Source organism: Danio rerio, chromosome 5, assembly GCF_049306965.1.
Source record: "Danio rerio strain Tuebingen ecotype United States chromosome 5, GRCz12tu, whole genome shotgun sequence".
NCBI classification, from domain to species: domain Eukaryota; kingdom Metazoa; phylum Chordata; class Actinopteri; order Cypriniformes; family Danionidae; genus Danio; species Danio rerio.
In genome coordinates, this window is record NC_133180.1 from 78,636,229 (window position 1) to 78,657,903 (window position 21,675).

A 21,675-nucleotide genomic window follows, 5' to 3' on the forward strand; every position below is an offset into this window, starting at 1 on the left:
TTACATTTACCGTCCTAAATCTAGGCTACTGGGACAAAGCATCTTATCGTAAGGATATACTTATTTAAGACATTTTTTTGTAAACGATTTTTCCCTCTTTGTATTTTTTCCTATCCTATTTTAAGAGTTTGACAACCTGTAAGAGTTCGACAACACGTGTAACATTAATGCACTCGTAAACAATTATGAATTTTCAATGCTTGAATTATGGAAATATTCCGACAAACATAACAACATAAAAATGATTAGAGAAAAATAGTTTCAGTAGTGTTATACACATTTATTAATATCATTATTATTTTAATTAGGCTTATTCTTATTTTCGAAGTCGAATGCGTAATAATTCACGCTTATCTGGTAAAGACGTATTATAGCGTATTATTAACCTCAACACAGCTTTGCGTTCTGGAGAAACACTAAGCCGACTTGTAAAATACTTAGCCTAATTCTGTTTCCTAAAAAAATCCGAAGTCAGTTAATAAAGTTGTTGCATAACAATATAAACCAGCACACACTTAAACTTACTATATAAATTTTTTACACGATGCATAAGCATATAATTAATTACAGCGCCTACCAGGTACAATCATACAGTCAAATCAAAACAGCAGAGCACATTTGACACACAATATGTGATCAGCTAATTTTAATAACTTGTTTGCCTTTAGATTAGACGAATATTACACGAATTTTTGTCTTTAACCTCAGCAGATATTTCCATCCTAATTTCTTAGACTGACAAATTGTGATATATTTCTTGCATCATATTTTCTAATTCTCAATTCATCAAATTATTTATTTATTTATTCGTTTATTTATTAATTTAATCATTCATTAATTTAATATAACTCTCCCAGTGATGGGTTGCAGCTAGATGGCCATCCGCTGTGTAAAACATATGCTGGATAAGTTGGGGATTCATTCCGCTGTGGCGACCCCAGACTCATAAAGGGACTAAGCCGAAAAATGAATGAATAAGTGAATTAATTAATTAATCAATCTAAATTCTTACCTTGTGGTTTTGGTAAGACGTGACCGCAATGAACGCGGTCTCCGGGAACACGTGAGTGCAGAAAGCGGTGTTTTTGGATCCAAATCCATTGTTTTCATCCGCCTTGACGATGTGGATCCTGGGCTGATATTTGTGCATGGAGTTCAAGATGATCTGCGAGGAAAAATATAAAGAATCATCTCAAACGCGATCGACAGAGTAAACAGCATCAGATTTTCACGCGCACTATTTAAAACCTTTTCTTTTGACGGGAATATATTCATATTTTTCATGCACGATATATAGTTCAATCATATTTCCATGCACGAATAAGGCGATGACGCTAATAAATAGTGCAGTGTATATCTGAACTTTTATATTAACGCCTTTATTTGCGGTGCACATTTTTCAGCATCTTCATGTTCTGAGAAAAGTAATCGACGCACTTTATTTATTTATTTATTTATTTATTTATTTATTTATTTATTTATTTATTTATTCATTTATTCATTTATTTATTTTGGTCTGTAAAGTATCTCGTTAAACAGAGAGAGAGTCTGAAAAAGAGAAATGAGTTTGAAAATTAATATTAATTCCTCAATGAATATTTTGGTACATTTGAACACAACAGATTTATTGAACAGATATATTTATTAAAAAATTATTTTAGTCACCAAAAAGCTTAGGGAATAGAAAGATAATGCTTTTGAATTCATGCAAACTGCACACATTTCATCTGAATTTAATAAATGTGTAGTTTTTATTGTATAATGTTGATGTTTTAACAGTTTTTAAGATATGTTCCCCTGATATATACATTTGATTGTGCTCAGTTTTTTGAACTTAAGTTTTTTTTGGTTAGATTAGTTCCAGTTTAGACTAATCTAATGTATTTGCACAAATATACATTGAAATATAAATTTAGAAGAGAGATATTTGAGTGGTGAACTCATGGTCAGCACTGCATAACACTCTTTAAACCCCAAACTATTAGCTTAAAATATCATTTAAATCTAAAATTTAAATAATCAACCTGGTGTTAGGTTTGTCCATAATTGACCCAACGTTGTGTTTAGACGACCCAGCATTTTATAGAGCGCATATTCATATATATTTGCGCTAAAAAATGTCCATGGCCATAACTCTGGATTTTAATGAAATACTGCTAAAATTACTTTTTATCCAAACTCTTGTGGGTTTGTGCAGACGTCCAAGTCAGATGTGTGTGTGCGTGTGCGTGCGTGCGTGCGTGTGTGTGTGTGTGTGTGTCTATAATGTAGTCGACCGAGGATTTTGTTTAAACTTTGCATTCTGGGTGCGAGTGCCAAGTTTACACACACACACACACACACACACACACACACACACACACACACACACACACACACACACACACACACACACACACACACACACACACACACACACACACACACACACTGCAGTGTTTCTGCTTTGATCATGCGTGTCATCGGTCACTCCCTCTTGGCCGTACTCAACACTGAGAGCTGGAGAGCAGGACAGACTCGCAGTAAACTTTAAACACACAATATTGCTTTACTTTTCCTTTCTTCCAGATGAATTATTGCTGAAGACAAAATCTAAATGCATCACTGTCAAATACTTATTTAAATCCAGCTATTATTGAGCCTTTTTGAGACAACTCAATTGTCTTTTGTTCAATCCGCTTAAATTTGTAAGAACTAACTAATAATAGAACTTCATTCCTCGATGTTGACCCAACTTAAATCGATTGTGTTTCTGGTAAGCTTTCACACACACAACACAAACACAGGTTGTTGGAAGACAGATTAAGACCCCATAATGCAATTCAGAAGCAGAAATAAACAAAAACAAAAACATGAAACACAAAATAGAGAAAGCTGCTCATTTCGGGATGTTTTTGACAGTGCAGACTCTGCGCTTGTTCAAGCTACTTATTTGAAAAGAGCTGAGTCAACACAATTCTCCAGGGTTGTTTTTGGGACAGCTTCACTGTTTTATGTTTAATCCACTTAATGAAGTGAACTCAACTGCTTTGAATAATGAGGAGATGAAAGTGTTGAGTGGAGCTCTGCGTTCTTCACAGTGTTGTGCACTCCAATATATGAGGCTTCCACACAATCCCTTCATGCCGTCCCAATGCAAATCGATCAAGTTAACTCACAGTTTTTACCATTTTAAGTTGATTGAATATAAAGCAGTTAAGTTGTCCCCCAAAAACTCAAGAATTGTGTTGATTCAGCTCATTTTGAATGGGTAAGCAGCATAAATACTAATTTGCGTGTCCTATATGTTGTATAACAGATGCAGTGCTCTGCATGCGAGAGTTTGAAAATGAATGTGCATTTCTCAGTGAATGTTTTAGTGCATTTGAGCAGAACAGATTTATTGAACAGATATACTTATTAAAATATTATTTTAGTCACCAAACAGCTTTTAAATTCATGCAAACTATAGATTGAGCTCATTATAATCGGGTAAGCAGCAGCATGAATGTGTTTTTGAGTGTGGTATAGTTGGTCAGATCTTCTGCAGGGCTGAGATGAGAATATTTGTAGATCTCAGCGCACATCAGAATGTTTTTTCTTCTTCTTCTTCTTCTTTGCGGGACCACCCAGTGTGTGTGTGTGTGTGTGTTTCTCCGCTGGCCCTGTATGCTGGTTTTTAATGATAGTGAGCGATCACCGAGGGCCACGAGCGCTCTTTCATGTTCCGACATCACAGAGACGCAGAAACGCTCCGATTATACCTGCGTCCATCACTCATCCTCACACTCGCTCATTCAACATAAACAGTGTGACACAGCGCTATCCAAACCACGCCATTTTGCCTCAAATATTTCTGCGTGGATCTGAGAGGCAAAGAATGCACTTGACGAATGCTGGACTCTAGCAGAACGCTGGGTTATTTCAACACTGATCGTGGACAAACCCAATAGCAGGTGGGTTATAAAGCGGAGCTAGTAGGCTTGTCCATATCTGACCCAGCATTGGGTTACATCAGAACTTAAAGTTTAAAGTTAATTTGGTTAAAAAGCTGGGTTATTTCAACACTGATTGGGTAAAATATAGACAGACCCAATAGTTAACACTTAACACTTTCTAACTTAATTGTTGGGTTTGTCCATATTTGACCCAGCGTTGAGTAACAAAACAACTTGGCATTGCCTAAAACTTTAGAGTTAAATTACTCAAAAAAGCTGGGTTATTTCAACCAAATTGTTAATATTTCTTATAAGTTTATGAAACTCAACATTCGGGTTTGTCCTTGTTTTACCCATTTTGCGTAACCCAGCATTTATTGAGTGTAAGTGTAATTTTAAAAACCTCTTTAAACAATACTCTATAAAAATGCTGTGACACAATGTTGGGTCAAATATGAACAACACCAGCAATTGGGTTAAATATCTTTAATCTATAATTAAATTACTCTTTTTGGTTAGATTGTTGAGTTTGTCTATATTTGACCCAGTGTTGGGTTAACTCAACATTGTTTGAAAGTTTAGAGTTAATTCACTTTAAAGAAGTTGTTTTATTTTAAGGAAATTTTGGGTAAATCTTTTTTGTTGAAGTTTATATAACCCAGCATTGGGATTTATCCTTAATTTACCCATCTTGAGTTGATATAACCCAGCAGATTCTGAGTGTCAATTTAATAAAAACAAACAAACTTGTGTTCAACCAACACTCAGAATGCTGGGTTGTTGTAACACAATGTTGGGTCAAATATGAGAAAGACTAATAGATGGGTTGAAAAGTGTCATTTGTAATTAAATCATCTTGGCATTATTTATCATTAACTTTTAGAGTTAATTCACTCAAAACAAGCTGGGTTATTTAAACCTATTTTTGTGTTTTGTTTTCTTTCTTAATTTATAGGACCCAACATTTGGGTTTGCTTTTATTTTACCCATTTTAAGTGTCTGTAAATTTAATTTAAAATGAATTACCCCAGGGGGATGTTTGTCCATATTTACTTGAAATAACCCAGCATTTTGTAGAAAGTACTAAAACAATTAAAGCCTTTGTCTGCAAATGCCTTGAGCTCTGCATTTACTCTTTTGACATGCTGGGTCGTCATATCACGGTGTTGGGTCAAATAAATTAATGCAATGTTGGGATTGTTCATATTTGACCCAATGTTGGGTTATGACAACTCAGCTTTTTTCTTTAGAGTTTATTCACTAAAATACTCTGGGTTCCACTCTAAATAATGCTGGGTTGTCATAACCCAATGTTGAGTCAGATGTGGACAATGCCAACATTTTGGTCAGTCAGTGTCATTTAAATGAGATGTAAACAATTTACCCACAAACAGTTGTGTTTTTCCATGTTTGAGCCATCAGTGAGTTCCAGCAACCCAGCATTGATCAGTGTGTGTGTGTGTGTGTGTGTGTGTATGTGTGCGCGGGCCACATGGGAGTTATTGTGTTTGTGTCCGACATCTTTAACTCATCGCTGGCGTCTCATTAAGAGGCAGTGCTGTGGCAGTGTTGGCCGCTCCGCTGTGTTTCCAGCATGCTTCTCAGACAGCAGTAATTATAAATAGGGCTGAAATTATTTCAACCACCTGGAACAACAAAACCGGGGATTGTTATTTTGCTGGAGAAGAATCCGTCCGTCCTTCATTTATAAATCCCAGAGTTCCCTTTCAGCAGTAAAGCAGGAACGCCAGGAACGCTGCAGCCAATCACAGAGCAGCTCTGAACTCAGATTTACAACTCGCTTCACATTCAGCCGAGCTTCAGTTTCACTGCAGTTACATCTGAGGTCTGGCAGAGGAACAACGACCGCGAGCCGTGATCAGAGCACACACACACACACACACACACACACACACACTCACTCATTTATGCACGCACACCTTCTCTCTCACACACAAACACACACTCTCTGTTTCTGAAGCTTATCAGGGAATCAGCTTGTCTTGTCGTGATGATCGCTGGAGATTTTATTATCCGCTCTCCTGTGTGATATTTTAATTTAAGCAACATTTCTCTAACTTTTACTTTTAATAAGGAGTTTCTCATTATTGATCTATTTTGTCTTTGCCATGACAGTGCTCAATATTTGACTGGATATTTACTCCATACTATCAGCTTAAAGTCAGTTACTGAGGTTAATTAGGCGAGTCGCTGGACACTTGTAGACAATTAGAAATAAGCGTTTCTGAAGACGGCTGATAATATGTGATTAAAAACTGCTTTTGTTCAGGCCAGAGTGAAATCAATAAGACTTTCTCCAGAATAGAAAACAATATCATATAGGGAACACTGTGAAAAATTGCTTTAATCATTATATAAATATATATTAATTTATATTTGATATATTGTATTATCAAGATCTTGACCAAAGCTGTAGAGAAATGCCACTTTGAAACTATTAATGCCTTGCTTTATTGTAAAATTAAATGCAACTGCAGAAGGATTTTCAACCAGCAACATGCTACAACAAGGTCTAAATAAATGTTAGTGAATGCATTTAAATCAATTTACAGTGTGAGACTCTGGGGCTGAAGGCGGATGCTGGACTTTAGTAAATATCTCTGCTACCTGGAAGCAGTTTACAGCGAGTGAATGAATCTCTGCTCCACATCTGAGGCTGTCTGCTGGTGTTTTTGTTGTCACAATTATCATTACTGGATTTAAGACGTGTGATTACGCAGATCTGGCGTTCGTCAGCAGCACCTCTTCAGCATTTCCCCGTCTCCAGTTTCACCATGAAATAAGCAGGGCTCCACATACACACACACTCAAACAATGACGCTTGCACCAACTGCTCACTTCATTTGAGCTGAAGCAACACAATTCTTGAGGTTGTTTAGACTTAATTGTTTTATGTTTGATTCACTTAAATTTGTAAAGACTACTAAGTAGAGCTGAGCAAAAGATAATCGTGCTCTGACAAAAATAAATCCTGCAGAACTGTTGCAAACAATGTATATGTGTTGAATTTAAATAAATAAATGAAGTTGAGTAATGTTCAACTTAATGTGTGTTTAAATTCAGCCCATATCAATTGTTTACAGCCACTTAATTAAAAAACTTAAGTAGATCCAAAGGAATCATTTTTTAATCATATTCAAAATCAAAGTTTGCACACATGCATCATATATTGGAGAACATGTTTATAATATAAAGTATACACTGAAAAAATGTTGAAGGAATTCAGTTAGCTTATTAGTTTTTACAAATTTAAGTGGATTGAATATGAAACAATTAAGTTATATATATATATATATATATATGTCAAAATATACTTTTATTGTGGATATGATTAATCGGGATTAACCTTTTCCCCGCACTACTACTAAGTTAACTTAATTCCTTCATGTTGTCCCAAATCAAATCAGTTAGGTTAACAGTGGATACAACATAAAACAACTACGTTGTCCCCAAAACATCTCAACAATTGTGTTGTTTGAGCGTTTAAAATAAGTATTTTGAACAACAGCAACCATCTTGTTCGCTCGCAGCTTTACCTGATCACATCGACATGTGTGAGACGCAGATCTCGTAAATAATAAATCAGCCTTCCTCGTTATTTTACAAATCCTCGTTATTTTAGCTCAGGATTTTGTATCGCTGCCCTACACACAGCGGCAGCATCCTAATTAACTCGCTGCAATATATTTAACATCACTCACCAACACTTGCATCAGTTTAAGCGGATTTCAATTAACAAATCAAGAAATGTGCAATATAACCAACATTGGGTTACAACAGCCCAGCATTCTTTACAGCCAACTTTCAGAAAAACACTCATCTTTTAAAATCTGAAATCTTCATTATTCGCCACTATCCTTCAAACACCACCAACCCTGACCAGACAACAAACTCAGAATTTCACACTCAATATAAGTCCTAAATGTAGATATTAATATTCATATGTTAAATACTCTAAATATTTCATTAATGTTTGAAAAGTATTGACATGCATGTTTGTACATATACATTTTGAGTTGGATTAGTGATGATTAATCATTAAACAGCACGAGACTGATCTGCATCAAATAATTACATTTATAAAAGTGATGAATAACTAAATGGTCTAAATTGTTGAAATATAAACTGTACAAATATTTACACAAATGCCAAAGTCGAATAAATGTATTCTCACACTCTCGAGTCGCAACTGAAAACTTGTATAATCCAGCATTTGGTGGTTTTGTCAAAAATAAGCAGCTTTTTTATAACAAGTCAAGATAATTTATTTATCCTCTTTTACAGACAAGAAAAAAATGATTTACTGCATTTATTATTTATAAGGCAAGTGGTTACAAACAATTGATATGAGCTTAATGTAAGCAAACACATTCAATTTAGTAATGTTCAACTTTAATATGTTTGCTTTAATTCAGCCAATATCAATTGTGTGCAACCACATGCCTTATAAAATAATAAATCCAACAAATCATTTTTCAGTGAAGTCACAAAGTTCTTTACAGTAAATCAAAACATGAAAATCCAAATACAAGTCCTCAAAGTGTATAACCAGCTGCCCACTGTGTAAAAGCTAATATAAAGTAATATCAGACAAGCAGACAGTGTAAAAGAGAGTGGACAGATTTTCACTCACATGGCCGAAGGGATCCAGATGGTTGTTTGTGAGTTTGAGTTTCTGGAAAGACACCAGTTGCCTCATCCAGTGAGCGCCGGTGGCCGGAGAGTCTGGATGGACATAAAGCCGTCCGGGCATCGCAGGCTCAGCTTTCCCCGTCACAGACCTGATGCGTAGCGCACAGATATATTCATTTATACTTAACTCACACACACACACGCACACACACACACACACACACACACACACACACACACACACACACACACACACACACACACACACAGGCCAGCTCTAAAGCATCAGCCCTCCTGTAAAACTTTGATTCTTTTTCCAATAGTTCCCCAGTGCTGTTTCACCGTATTCCTACACTCAAAACATGCTTGTTTAAACTACTTATCTAAAATAAGGTGAAGCAACTCATTGTTTAATGTTCAATCCACTTACATTTGTGAAAACAATCACATTAATTTGTGTTGAGACAACATGAAGCAATTGTGTGGAACACATTTTTTTTCAGTGTTTAATAATTTTGAATTAGAAAGAAAGCGTTGTTTATTTTAGTTTGGCTGTTTTTAGATTAGAAATTTACTAATTTTAAGGTAATGTTGGGTTCCATGCTGTCGATTTGTGTTGCGACATAATTAATTTAACTTATTAGTGTTTACAAATTTAAGTGTATAGAACATGAAACAATTAAGTTGTCCCCAAAATAATCAAGAATCATGTTGTTTCAGCTCATTTTAAATAAACAGCAAACATAACTTTTTGAGTACTATTAGCCGGCTCCAGCAATATTTGTTTTCGATTGTCTGCAGAACAAATTACTGTTATCCGATGAGTTGTCTTAACTATCCTATCTTGCCTATGTTAACCTAAAATGTCACTTTAAGCTGAATATACTGAGTTTTGCAAAATAACTAGTCAAATATTATGTGCAGTCATCATGGTAAAGACTAAATAAATAGATGAGTTATTAAAAACTATTGTTTAATAATGTGTTGAAATAAGTCTCTGCTAAGCAGCACTTGGGAAATAATTTTCAATTAATTAAAATTTACCAAAAGTGTGATTAATATTATCTTGAACTTCACTGCAGGAAACGCTGGGTTCCACTGAATCCATTTGTGTTGGGTCATTTTATAAATACAAATTTAATTAGATTGAACATCATACAATTAAGTTGTCTCTAAAAACCTTAATAATTGAGTTAGATAAGTAGTTTAAACAAACAACAAGCGTATTTCTCCAGTGTTGTACATCTGCATCACTGTGAGTTTTTCTTGAGCATTTTCTGATTTTAGTTTCCTGTGATCTGATTATTGATGTTGTCACGTGTCTCTTTATTTGGCTTTGCATTCATTATTGCAAGCATAATTTCATTAAAGCTAAAGCCCGATGTTTTGTTCCCTCAACATGTGTTTCCTTCATTGAAATCGAATCTTGTCAAGAAGCGATCCAACCTCCCATTCATCATGCATGGCTGCTTTGTGTATTGTACATAATGTCTTTCAACAGGCGATTTCTTTGCTTAATGGCTAAGATGATGGTTGATCAAGAGGGCCATTAGTTCCAGAGCGTGCACTGAACGGGTAATTATCAGGGATATTGGCTTGTGGACATCCTCCCTCAACAACCTCAACCATTTACAACCACTGACCCAGAAAGAGGAGGAGAAAACAAGAGCGTTTGCTCGAAATACTCTGCTTTCTGCTGGAATTACACCATTATTTGCTTTTTTATTGTTTTGAAATGTATAATCAACTCCTAAATAATAATCATTCAAACTCTAATTATAATCAACTAAATGTTTGTGACAACTCCAACATATTTTAATTGTAAAGTTTTTATTGCATTTTAAAGTTTACATAAACATGTCATTTTGAAAACGGGATTAAAGTGGATCCATTTAGTAATATTTCAACCATTTAACTCCATCAGCTACTATACTAGTAATAATACAATTGTGTAATATATTAATTCAATTAATAAGTTGATATCATGTTGCTCTCTAAAAAGTGATAAGTTGCATAAAATATGAACCAGCATAAAGGCTGGGTAACATTTTGGGTCTATAAATTATTTTAAACAGTTAACACAGCAATTAGTTTGGTCAAACTTGACCCAAAATTGATTTGAAATAACCAAGCTTTTTATTTATTTTTTTTTTTTTGCGTGTATAAACATTCGAGAAGGTGTTCTGTTCTCACTTTACAATAAAGTTAACTTCAGTTTATCTGTTTACTAGAACAATCTAACACTGTTAGTTATTTATGAAAACAGCCGTTCATTGTTAGTCCTCGTGAATAGCGAATGTTTGGATTTTAATAACGCATACTGTGATTAATAAATGTACATGTATTCTTTGTTCATTTTAATAAACAATTTAACTAAACCTATTGTAATGACCAGGTTTCCGTAATGTCAGAAGATGGAAGACGGTAAAAAACAACTTATACTTGAGTAAAAAATATAATTGGCAATATAAATAATAACCTACATCAGTTAGTAAAACAATTCATGACTCACGAACCATTTGTTATCGGCGAATTTATAGCGGTGATCGTCCGCTGGCACAACATCCATCAGCAGAATGTATTTGGTTTTTGGGTTCAACCCGGTGACCTTCACTTTGAAGCTGGGAAACATCCGCCTGTGGAGAAAACAGCGAAATATTACACAATTCTCAAGCTTAAACTCAAGAATAATGATAGATTTAGTGTTCATTTATGACTGGAGAAAACAAAGCAGCGATCGCTTTAATCCGTCTTTATTCTAAATGGTGTTTACTTCTGCGAGTGCTACAATGCTAAATCGGATTGAGCTAAAATCTATCATTCAAAGTCTTGTGTATGCCTGCAGATCTACCTCAGTTGAAGCACAGAATTGAAAAGTAGCACGTTTGAATACGTGAAACTAAAATAACCAACACTGAGTGAGTTAAAGCTAGGCTAGCAAGTGAGGAGAATTAGCGCGAGTTTGGCGCGATACGCACACGTGATGCATTTTGACTTGATCACTTTCAGAAATAAAAACTTTTCAGATCTGAACACTGTTCAAGTTTCAGACGAGGTAATGATTTTAGCATAAAGGCGAGCTCGTGTGAAATATTATAAACCTGAAAGCGGCTGCGGTGTGATTATTATTTAATAATAATGATAAATGACAGAAAGTGCGCATGAACACAGACTCATGGAGGTAAACCAACACAATCTCTCTGTCCAACTCGCAGAGCTCAGTGACGGACTTTTATCATTGAAAACGCTGACAAAATTAACCCGCTTCTGAATTAATTTTCAGAGCAGATTGTATTATTGTTGTCTTCAAGTTGATCACAAACATTGACATGTTTATTAAAGCACTTTTCAGAAGAATTTCAAAGGCGCTTTAAACCACCAGAGTAATTATTGATTATAAAAATTAGTTTATGATCAATTAATGTCCTTATAACAGGAAAAAATATCGCGCTAAATGTAGATTTCGTGGGTAAAGTCATTAGTAATGTTTTAACTGATTCAAATTCAGTATATGACTCAAACATGTGTAGAAAATCCACTTTAAGAATTTAGATGATGAATGACTCCAGTAATAACTTAAACAATAGCCTAGACTTAAATTTTTTAGGCCTAAAGTCAGAATATTGAATTACGGGAATTAGTCTATAATAATAATAATAATAATAATAATAATAATAATAATAGCTTAATAATAATAATATAACAAACAAACATAAGCCTAATTTCAAAAAAACATAAGCTTTATGGGTTTAAATTGTTTATATTAACATATTAAAATTAAACACTACAATAAATTATTATTATTATTATTATTGTTGTTGTTATTATTATTATTGTTATTATGATGTATAAATCTATATTAGCCTAAATCTTAACTTATCGCCTGAAGCAAGTTGGAATGTTGCTGAAGTCAGTATAAAGATTGGATTATAAATTAAATATTAATAACTGCCCTTTGCTTTGTAAAAAATCAAATCGAATAAATAATTTGCCGTGAGCACTAAGTCAATAAGTTATAATTAGAAGTAATAATCATTAGTATTAGAATTATTATACGGATAAATTTGCGTTTGTGCGCATTCGATCTAAAACATGCCCTCAAAGATGCACCGAAACATTTGTGAACATTCGCGTCTTACCTCCCTGCTTTGGTGATGATCATCTCTGTTCCCACCTCATGAAACTTTGTCCACAGCTCTCGCTCGTGCAAGTAAACTTTGATTCCCTCCATTCCCTTTTTAAAGAAGCATGCAGACAGAGAGTGAGCACACATGCGTCGAAATAATAAAACTATAATGCATGGAAAAGTCAAAATAGATAGTCAGATTGTAAACAAATAATGCTGGCTTATAGACTATAAGGACGGCCGAAATAAAGTTTCAGAAATGAACATTTTTACTTTGCAGAATATTAAGATTTGAGTAAACCACTCAATAAGTCCATTGAGCAAACAAATGTCGTAATATTACTGAGATGAAATGAGTCAGATTTTGAGTTTATTGCCATATCAGCTTTCCTGACTCTTTCCTTCCAAAAACTGATCAAATTTACAAACAACATTTTCTATAAAATGTTTTATTGATGAGTTGGAAAACACGAGAACTGTCAGCGATTCCCACGGGAACACAGAGCCAGACTGACATACACACATATTTCGGCCTTACTGTTGTTTGTTTAGAAATATTGTTAAAATTATTAATGATGAAAATTACATCACAGCTTTACAGCCTTTCTGAAATCAGCGGCAGATCTGCATCGAGCTTCTCTACACATCACACACACACCTGTACTGTTTTAATCAGAGCTACATACATTTACAAAACTATAAACTAAAAGCAATAAGTAAACACTTATTAATTTTAAAACGATAAAAATACAGACAATATTAATAATAAAAAAATTAAGAGAGGTTTTATCAAGTTTAGCTTACCTCTGGACACACACACACACACACACACACACACGCACGCGCGCGTTTATTTTAGTTTCTTATAATCTTATTTTAAATAAAGATATATAAATAACTGTAGCCCACGTGAAAACATATTGCATTTCTTAAATTTGTATTAATACTTAAAATTACTAAAGACTCTGGGCACACACACACGCACACGCCAAGACACTAGTTAAAGTTAAAGTAATCTGTTGAATGTTTATTTTAGTTACTTATATACTAGTGTTTTTAATATAAATAACTAACCTAAAGCTAAATGAAAACTTTTTGAATATGAAAATGATCGAAATATTTCTAAAAGAGAGGTGTTTATCAGGTTTAGTTTACCATAAAGCACTTGCACACACACACACACACACACACACACACACACGCACACACACGCACACGCACCATCGAGGCACTAGTTGACGTTACCTGTTGAATGTATGTAGTCTGCGATGACGGGGATTTGCTGACGGCTGCATTCTGTTTGTCTGATTTTCCTTCGTTTTGTAAATCTTTTGGTTCGCTGTCACTGGGAGAGTTTTGGAGCCGAAAGGTGTCTTCACTGTCCGCCATGTCGGAGAGGCCTGTACGATGTCTACCGTGAGGCCTAAATACAGAAACAAAAAGATTTTACATCAAATATTTCTGCAGTTTAGTTCAGATTGCATCACTTCAAGACGCCCGTATGCATTTGATTACGGTGATATAACTTATCAGTGTGCTCTTGAATCTGATTTAATGAAAACATTCAACAACAACCGAAATTAACTTTATTACAGTACAGCAGTGTTAATTAGAAAAAAACAAACATTTATCAATAAGAATAAAACTATCTCTGATCCTATTAAACATTTTATAATTTGGAGCTCTCTGCACAAACATTATTCAGGTGGACTCAACTTTGCACCAAACACGCACATTAAAATGCAGATCACAAAGAGGTTTCAATGCGGCTCATATTTTCTTAAAACCAGTCTGTGGATAAAATCAAAACACGGGCCTCCATTAAAACTTTATTGTAGTTCAGGAAAACAAATGCACTGGTGAACGATAGCTGGTTTTCTATTAAATAACCAACAGTTGATGATTATGTGTGTATCACTAATAGTTTGTACACCGATAGTTCATGAATCTGAAGCGATTGCTGGCCTATAAGTGAATCAATCAGATTCAAACGAGCGTGAAAATCTGGCTTTAGATATTACCTTAAATTCCGATCCCGCTGGTCGAATCCCTAAACAACCAAAACAAACAGCCTAAAAGCTCGTATCAGCTCCCAGCACTAGCGGTTGATAGCGAACTTCCCTCTTTGAATGATAAATATATTCCAAGCGCGAAGCTCACGGGATTCTGCTCGGTGAATCCATAGATTTCCTCGATGTCCTCAAGGAAGCAGGAATCTTCATCCACCAAAGTATCGATTAAACAAAGCAAGATCTGCTAGTGCTAGTGAGGGACTTGCGCTATCGCCAGTATCGCGCATTCAGCGGCTGGTATTCCCGGAGAAATGAAGCCCGATCGCCTCCTCCCTCGCTCTCTTTCTCTCTCTCTCTCCCTCTCTCTGTGTCTTTCTGCCTCTCTAATGGTCAAACCAACTGGAAACGGAAGCTCTGGGATGAAGCACGTCGGTTGTATGGGTCGGTCTGCAATGTGGACAGCAGTGCCGTGACAATGTCGGTCCACCCACAGCACAGCAGCCCCCGCATCACCCCCACCCAGCCCACATAAGCTCATATTCTTCCGAGGAGACCTTTAAGCATACATTTAACATATGTACCAGTTACACCACAACCGATATGCAGTATGTAATTTAATGGAACATGCAAATATCACAGACTTGAAATTAAAAATAAAGAAATACACCCAATAAAGCGATTTTTGTATTTAATAAAATCTAAATATAGATGTCTTGGTTTAAAAGTGGCTAAATTTGGGCTATCAGTGAGAACCAGATGAAATACAGATTAGACATGAGTTTTTAGTTTTGGGCTATTCTAAGATGTATATTTTCACTGAGTGCCCGAATTTAGCTTTTTATGCCAGGACGTCAATATTTAGATGTTTATTAGAGGTCTATTAGATTTTTACCGACTGCCCACATTAAGTATTTCTAGCCAAAACGTCTGTTTAGATATCTAGACGTCTATTAGATTTATACTGAGTGTCCAAGTGTAGTAGTAGTTTTTTTTTATCCAAGACGACTATGTTTAGATGTCTATTAGACGTCTATTAGACTTTTGCCGACTGCCCACATTTAGTCTTTTTAGCCAAAAGTTTTTGACTGACTTTTGACTGACCAAATCCAGCCTCTTTTAGCCAAGACGACTATGTTTAGATGTCTATTAGACGTGTGATAGCGACTGACTGCCCAAATTTAACTTATTCTAGCCAAAACGTCAATATTTAGATGTCTATTAGATTTTTACAGAATGCCTAAATTTAACATTTTATTAGCCAAAACGTTTTTGATATCTATTAGATGTGTATTCGAGTTTGTTTAAATACAAAAATGCTTGCTGGAACACTAAAATGATTATGCTGTAACCCAGCTTTGTGTTAAATATGGACAAACGCAACATTAGGTTAAATTAAATTTACAGTACAATTTTAAACCCAGCTGCTGGCGCATATCTGATGCAGCGTTTGGTTATACGGCATCCCAGTAACTTTTATAGTGCAATATGAGCGTATCTGGATGCATGTCTGAAAACTTTTGATCTCTATTAATAGGCATTGTTGACGGCGCAGAGGGAACTTACTGTGAGAGAAAGACACGCGCAAAACAGCTTAACGGGGCATTTAATTCAGCAGGACGTTTGAAACGAACACTTTTAGTCCCGGAGCTTGTGTAATGTTTGGTTTGTGTGGCTCGAGGAGGATCCAGAAACTGGTGTCTCTGCCAGCGGTGTGTCCAAATGACTGAACATTTCACACGTCCAGTTTCCTCGACAGGCTGTTATGTTGTCTGGATTGGTATTTGATTATTTCCTCAAAAATATGTCGAAGGAGTCAAACACCATTTTTTTGGCTAGAAATCACCGGGAGCTCACTGACAGCGCCGTGGGCCTGCGAGGTTGAATTTAAGTTTAATAAACAAATTAACTAGTGCTTAAATGAACAGCTAATCGTCATAGGGATAGATGTCCTGTAAAGGAATATAAATGTGGAGCCCGCAGGCCACCAGACAGACGCGTTCTCGAGTCACTTGTTACACCACAGGATAGTAAAGCGCCAGATCTAGTCAAGAAGCTTCAACCCATGAACTAAATATAGCAGCTGATAACCCTGCGCTTCAGAAACAACATCTGGAGAAACTGGTGGGTTAAAAACCACAGGTTTATTAATGGATAATAATCAGAGCTGATTTCTGCAGCCTCGGGCTCTGAGGATCCGTCACAAACATCTATTATTATTATTATGATGATTATTATTATGATTATTATTAACATTGAAACGCAGCAGATCATTTGCATGCAATGTTTTGACTCATGGTGTAATTACAGCCCTCTGGTGCAATGAGCTGCTCCTATCACAAACATCACATCACGACTGCATTTTGTGGTTTTATTCTTTAATCCACAAATATGATTTAATGATTCAAATGCGGAGGAAATTTATTATCAAACTATATGAGAAAATAAATGCTAAGCGCGTATTCTCTTGTAAAACAACCTTATTGATTTGTGCGGTGATAATCAGTGCTTAAAGGAAGACAGTTAGAAGGTAGAAAAAAGGTAACGCATTATTATTATTATTATTATCATCCCAACTATTTTTCGTCGTGTGCAAGAGAATATCTGTTGCAGGATATCAGCGAGTTCTTCTAAATTAGATTCAGCTGAAGGTATGTGTGTGTGTGTGTGTGGGGGGGGGGGGGTAAATTACATTAACAACCATTTTAATTATTAAACACTAAATGTCAGAAACGCAAGGAAAAAACCCGCAGGCCAGTAGATAGAAGATTCAAAATAATGGTTTAGAGCAGTTTATTGGTTAATGAAGTAATGCCTGCTTTCTTAATAAAAACAATAGTCGAATCGTTCAGGAGTTCTCTAGTTGATTTTGATAATTAAACTTTATTTTGTTGAATCTATTTTTTTTTCCTCCAACTTGCTTTAGTCAAAACAATTTACTAATGTGCGAATGTAAATATAGACCTGACCACTGACGTGGCATGAAGCAGCTTCTCTCCTGAGCGCAGTACATGCGGTTCAATTCAAGTTCTTAAAACTTTTCTGAAAGTTTATAAAGGAAACACTACACTTGTTGACCCATTTCTGCTATAAGCAGCTGCTTTTACCCTGACATTATTCTATCTTTGGCTCTACTAAATCTACAGCATATAATGACTGTTTGTGTTGTCTGAAAAAACAATCCATTTGATTCCTTTATGGCAACACTGTGCCAATGTTTATAAACTCGCCGAAAGTACTTGGTCTCTAAAATCAATTTAAACACTACATAACACAAACATATTTTATTATTATTTGTAGCAATGGTAGTAGCAATATTAAAATGATTATATTTAATAATTTGGGAGACGCTTTCAACCAAAGAAACTTATAAATGAGAAATCAAAGCATCAATAGAACAAAATATATTAAATATAATGATAATTCATAGAGTTAGTCTAATATAATATTGTAAACAGTATATATACTCGAGAAAGAGATTAAGTTTATTGTTATTCTTTTAATTATCTTTTATATTATTATAATTATCAATATTTTATTGACGCGCTTTATAAATTACCAAGACCCCAAAGCGGTATTATCCACATGTCGGGTATACAGGTCAAAAAGCGCATGGCAAATTTATTAAACTTACTTATTAGGATTATTTATGCATTATATATATATATATATATATATATATATTTTGTGTGTGTGTGTGTGTGTGTGTGATCCCTCTTGCGTGTTTTAGCGCGGTTTAGCAGGTATTTAGCGCAAAATTGGTGATTGGAAACTTTTGTCTGTCTTTGAGTTTATTGTTATTCAACAATGAAGAATCAAGTTTTACAAGAAAACCTCATGCAGATGTATGAAGAGAATTTCACTCAACATATATTCAGAAAGTCCAGTAAATTACACGTATATTTATAATGAAACAGTAACACACATTCATGATATTCTCACATAGTGCTTGAGCCATAGCCGGGCTTTGTTAATGTAGATTTAAACTTATTAGTTTCTTGAACTATTATTATTACGTTTATTTAAAATAAATGCTATTTGAATAAACGCTTAATAAAATGACAATAGCTTTGTAAGTAATCAATAAAACTATAAGATCATAAGTAGAGCCCGTGAAACGTTTCCAAAGTGTTTCCTATATACCTTTATACAACAGTTAACGAGGATTTAACGCATTTAATCAACACACACCGCCTCGATAAACCTGAAAACACACACAAACTACAACACCAAGAGCTTACAGAGAAGAATTAAAGGACTCCAAACCTGAGGGTGAAATCCTTCAGTGCTGTGAGTCTGCCTGAACACACCGTCAAGCGCGCGCGCGCGCGTGTGTGTGTGTGTGTGTGTTTGTGTTTGTGAGTGTTTGAGCCTTTCCTCTCATAGCGAAAAACCTGTAGATATGGCTAACTACGTCTTTATTATTATTATTATTATTATTATTATTATTATTATTATTATTATTGCACTCTAAAAATGCTGGGCTGTATCAAGTGCTGAGTCAAATATGGAGGTTTGTGCACACCCAACAGTTGGGTTAAAAAAGTGATTTAAATTTATTGTACAATATTAACTCAACTTTACATTTGTTCATATTTGACACAACATAGGGTTAATAAAATCAGAGTTCATCATCATCATTCATTCATATTCTTTTCAGCTTAGTCCCTTTATTAATCTGGGATCGCCACAGTGGAATGAACCGCCAACTTATCCAGCACATGTTTTCTGCAGCGGATGCCCTTCCAGCTGCAACCCATCACATGGAAAATAGTTTATTATTATTATTATTATTATTATTATTATTATTATTATTATTATTACTGTCGGAAAATGCTGGGTTGTTTTAACTCAACGTTGGGTTTGTAATTATTAAAAAAAGGTAATCAAAATGTATCTACATGTATTTAACCCAACTGTTGGGTTTATCCGTATTTGGTCCAACGCAAAAATACTATTTAAAACATTACTGATTGCCTTAAATTAAAGTTTAGTAAGTTACCCATCAGTAATCTTTGCTTAAGTATCAATAAACTGACTTACACAGGTTAAAAACAGAAACCTAATTAGCTTAGTATGTTGTAATTAACACAAAACACGGAATTATTGATCATGTTTTCGCAGGGCGGAACGCGATTGACTATTATTGTTGCCTTATTTTGCGTTGAATGAATTTGAGAATTGAAGTATAAACGAGGTAAAGTGTGGGATAATAATATGGCACCGTCACAATGATCATGTTATATTGTCCTGGAGCTGAATGGTGCATTAGATGAGCGCAGGTTCGGTGTTGTTATCGTGCGGCCGCTGCTTTACTACAGAAACCTCCGTGCACGGACACACACTGCGCCTTTCAGAGCACGTCAGGAGGAGTGTGTGTTCAGTGTGTTTTCCCCGCAGCAGAAGTTCGTTTTAGCGTGTTTCCTGCAGCAGAAGTCGCATATCTCCGGCTGGGAGTTTGATGTCCGCATGTCGGCCCGGTGGCTCATGATAAGATACCGGAGCGCGGGTCCCCGACAGCTCTCCGCGCGCGGCCCCTGCGCTGAGCTCGGCCTGACACATTCTGCTAACAATCACATCACACACTGGAGCCGCATTCCGCCTTTCGGTCCCCTTGGCATTTTTTTTCCATTCACTTCCAGAAGAGCCTCCGACCGGCAGCCCGAGCCCACCGGCGCGCGCCCCTCACCGCGCATGGGCACTAGAGCTCACACTGCTGGAGCCGTCGGCATCTTCAGAAGTTCATTAATCCTCCTGTTGACTCACGGGTCAGAACTGAACCAGCAGAACAGCAGACCGAAAAACCAAGCTGTGTTTTTATTTCAGACGCTTAGGGGAGATCCGAACGGTGAAATCCGAATATATGAAGACAACAGGAGGGTCAAAGTCAAGAGCATGTTCCCTAAACACGACTTCTAGTCCCAATGATGTGCTTAATGCACACATATTCTACATTATGTATATGTTGTTTTAACCCAGAGTTGGTTAAAATATGGACAATCTACGCTGTTGGGTTAAAATGTGTAATTTAAATTTAATAAAAAAAATAACTCAGTGGCTTTATCTACATTTGACTAGTGTTCATTAACAACAACCAATAATTGATCACACTCGATAAGACGCTGGGGTGTTTTAACCCAGCATTGTGTCATATTAAATATGGCTAAACTCAACAGTTGGGTTAAAAAGTGTAATTTAAATGAACAAAAAACATTAACCCAATGTTAAGTTTAGCCAATGCGTTGATTTTACCCAGCGCTGGGTCCAATATGGACAATCTCAATTGTTGAGTTAAAGTGTAATTTAAAACTAATAACAATATAAAAACCCGGGCGACACGATGGCCTCACAGCAAGAAGGTCTCTGGTTTGAGTCTCGGCTGGGTCAGTTGGTGTTTCTGTGTGGAGTTTGCATGTTCTCCCCGTGTTGGTGTGGGTTTCCTCCGGGTGCTCCGGTTTCCCCCACAGTCCAAACACATGCACTATAGGGGAACTGATCAACTACACTGGCCGTAGTGTATGAGTGTGTGTGTGTGTGAATGAGTGTGTATGGGTGTTTCCCAGTACTGGGTTGCGGCTGAAAGGGCATCCGCTGTGTAAAACATGTGCTGGAATAGTTGGTGGTTCATTCCACTGTGGTTACCCCTGATGAATAAAGGGACTATGCTGAAGGAAAATAAAATAATAAAATTATCCATATTTGACACCGTGTTGGTTTTCGACAACCCATAATTTATTACAGTCTAAAAAGTGGGTCAAATATGGAGAACTGCAACTGTTGAGCTTAAAAGTTTAATTAAAATATATTCATAGAATAATATATTATAGAATAATTAATCTGACGTTGGGTTTATCTATATTATTATTATTATTATAACACGTCATGCATTGAAGTGCATTTTCTAGTGTTGTGTAGATTCTGCAGGTCAACAACACTTTATAAAAGCACCCGGGGAACACATTTGTATTCC

General features: G+C 35.7%; 1 protein-coding gene across 6 annotated transcripts in view; it reads right to left on the bottom strand.

Moving 5' to 3' along the window:
• The window catches only part of tbx5a (T-box transcription factor 5a), a 33,585-nt gene extending 14,526 nt beyond the window's left edge, over positions 1-19,059 (bottom strand). For 2 of the 6 annotated variants that reach the window (XM_073949764.1, XM_073949763.1), the window contains exons 1-4: positions 11,422-11,776; positions 11,087-11,206; positions 8,572-8,719; positions 1,013-1,165 (exon numbers count right to left, since the gene is read on the bottom strand). In XM_073949764.1, the coding sequence (XP_073805865.1) occupies positions 1,013-1,165; positions 8,572-8,719; positions 11,087-11,202 (417 nt within the window). In that variant the 5' untranslated portion in view covers positions 11,203-11,206; positions 11,422-11,776. 6 annotated transcript variants of the gene reach the window in all.
• Between the last annotated feature and the right edge of the window lie 2,616 nt (positions 19,060-21,675).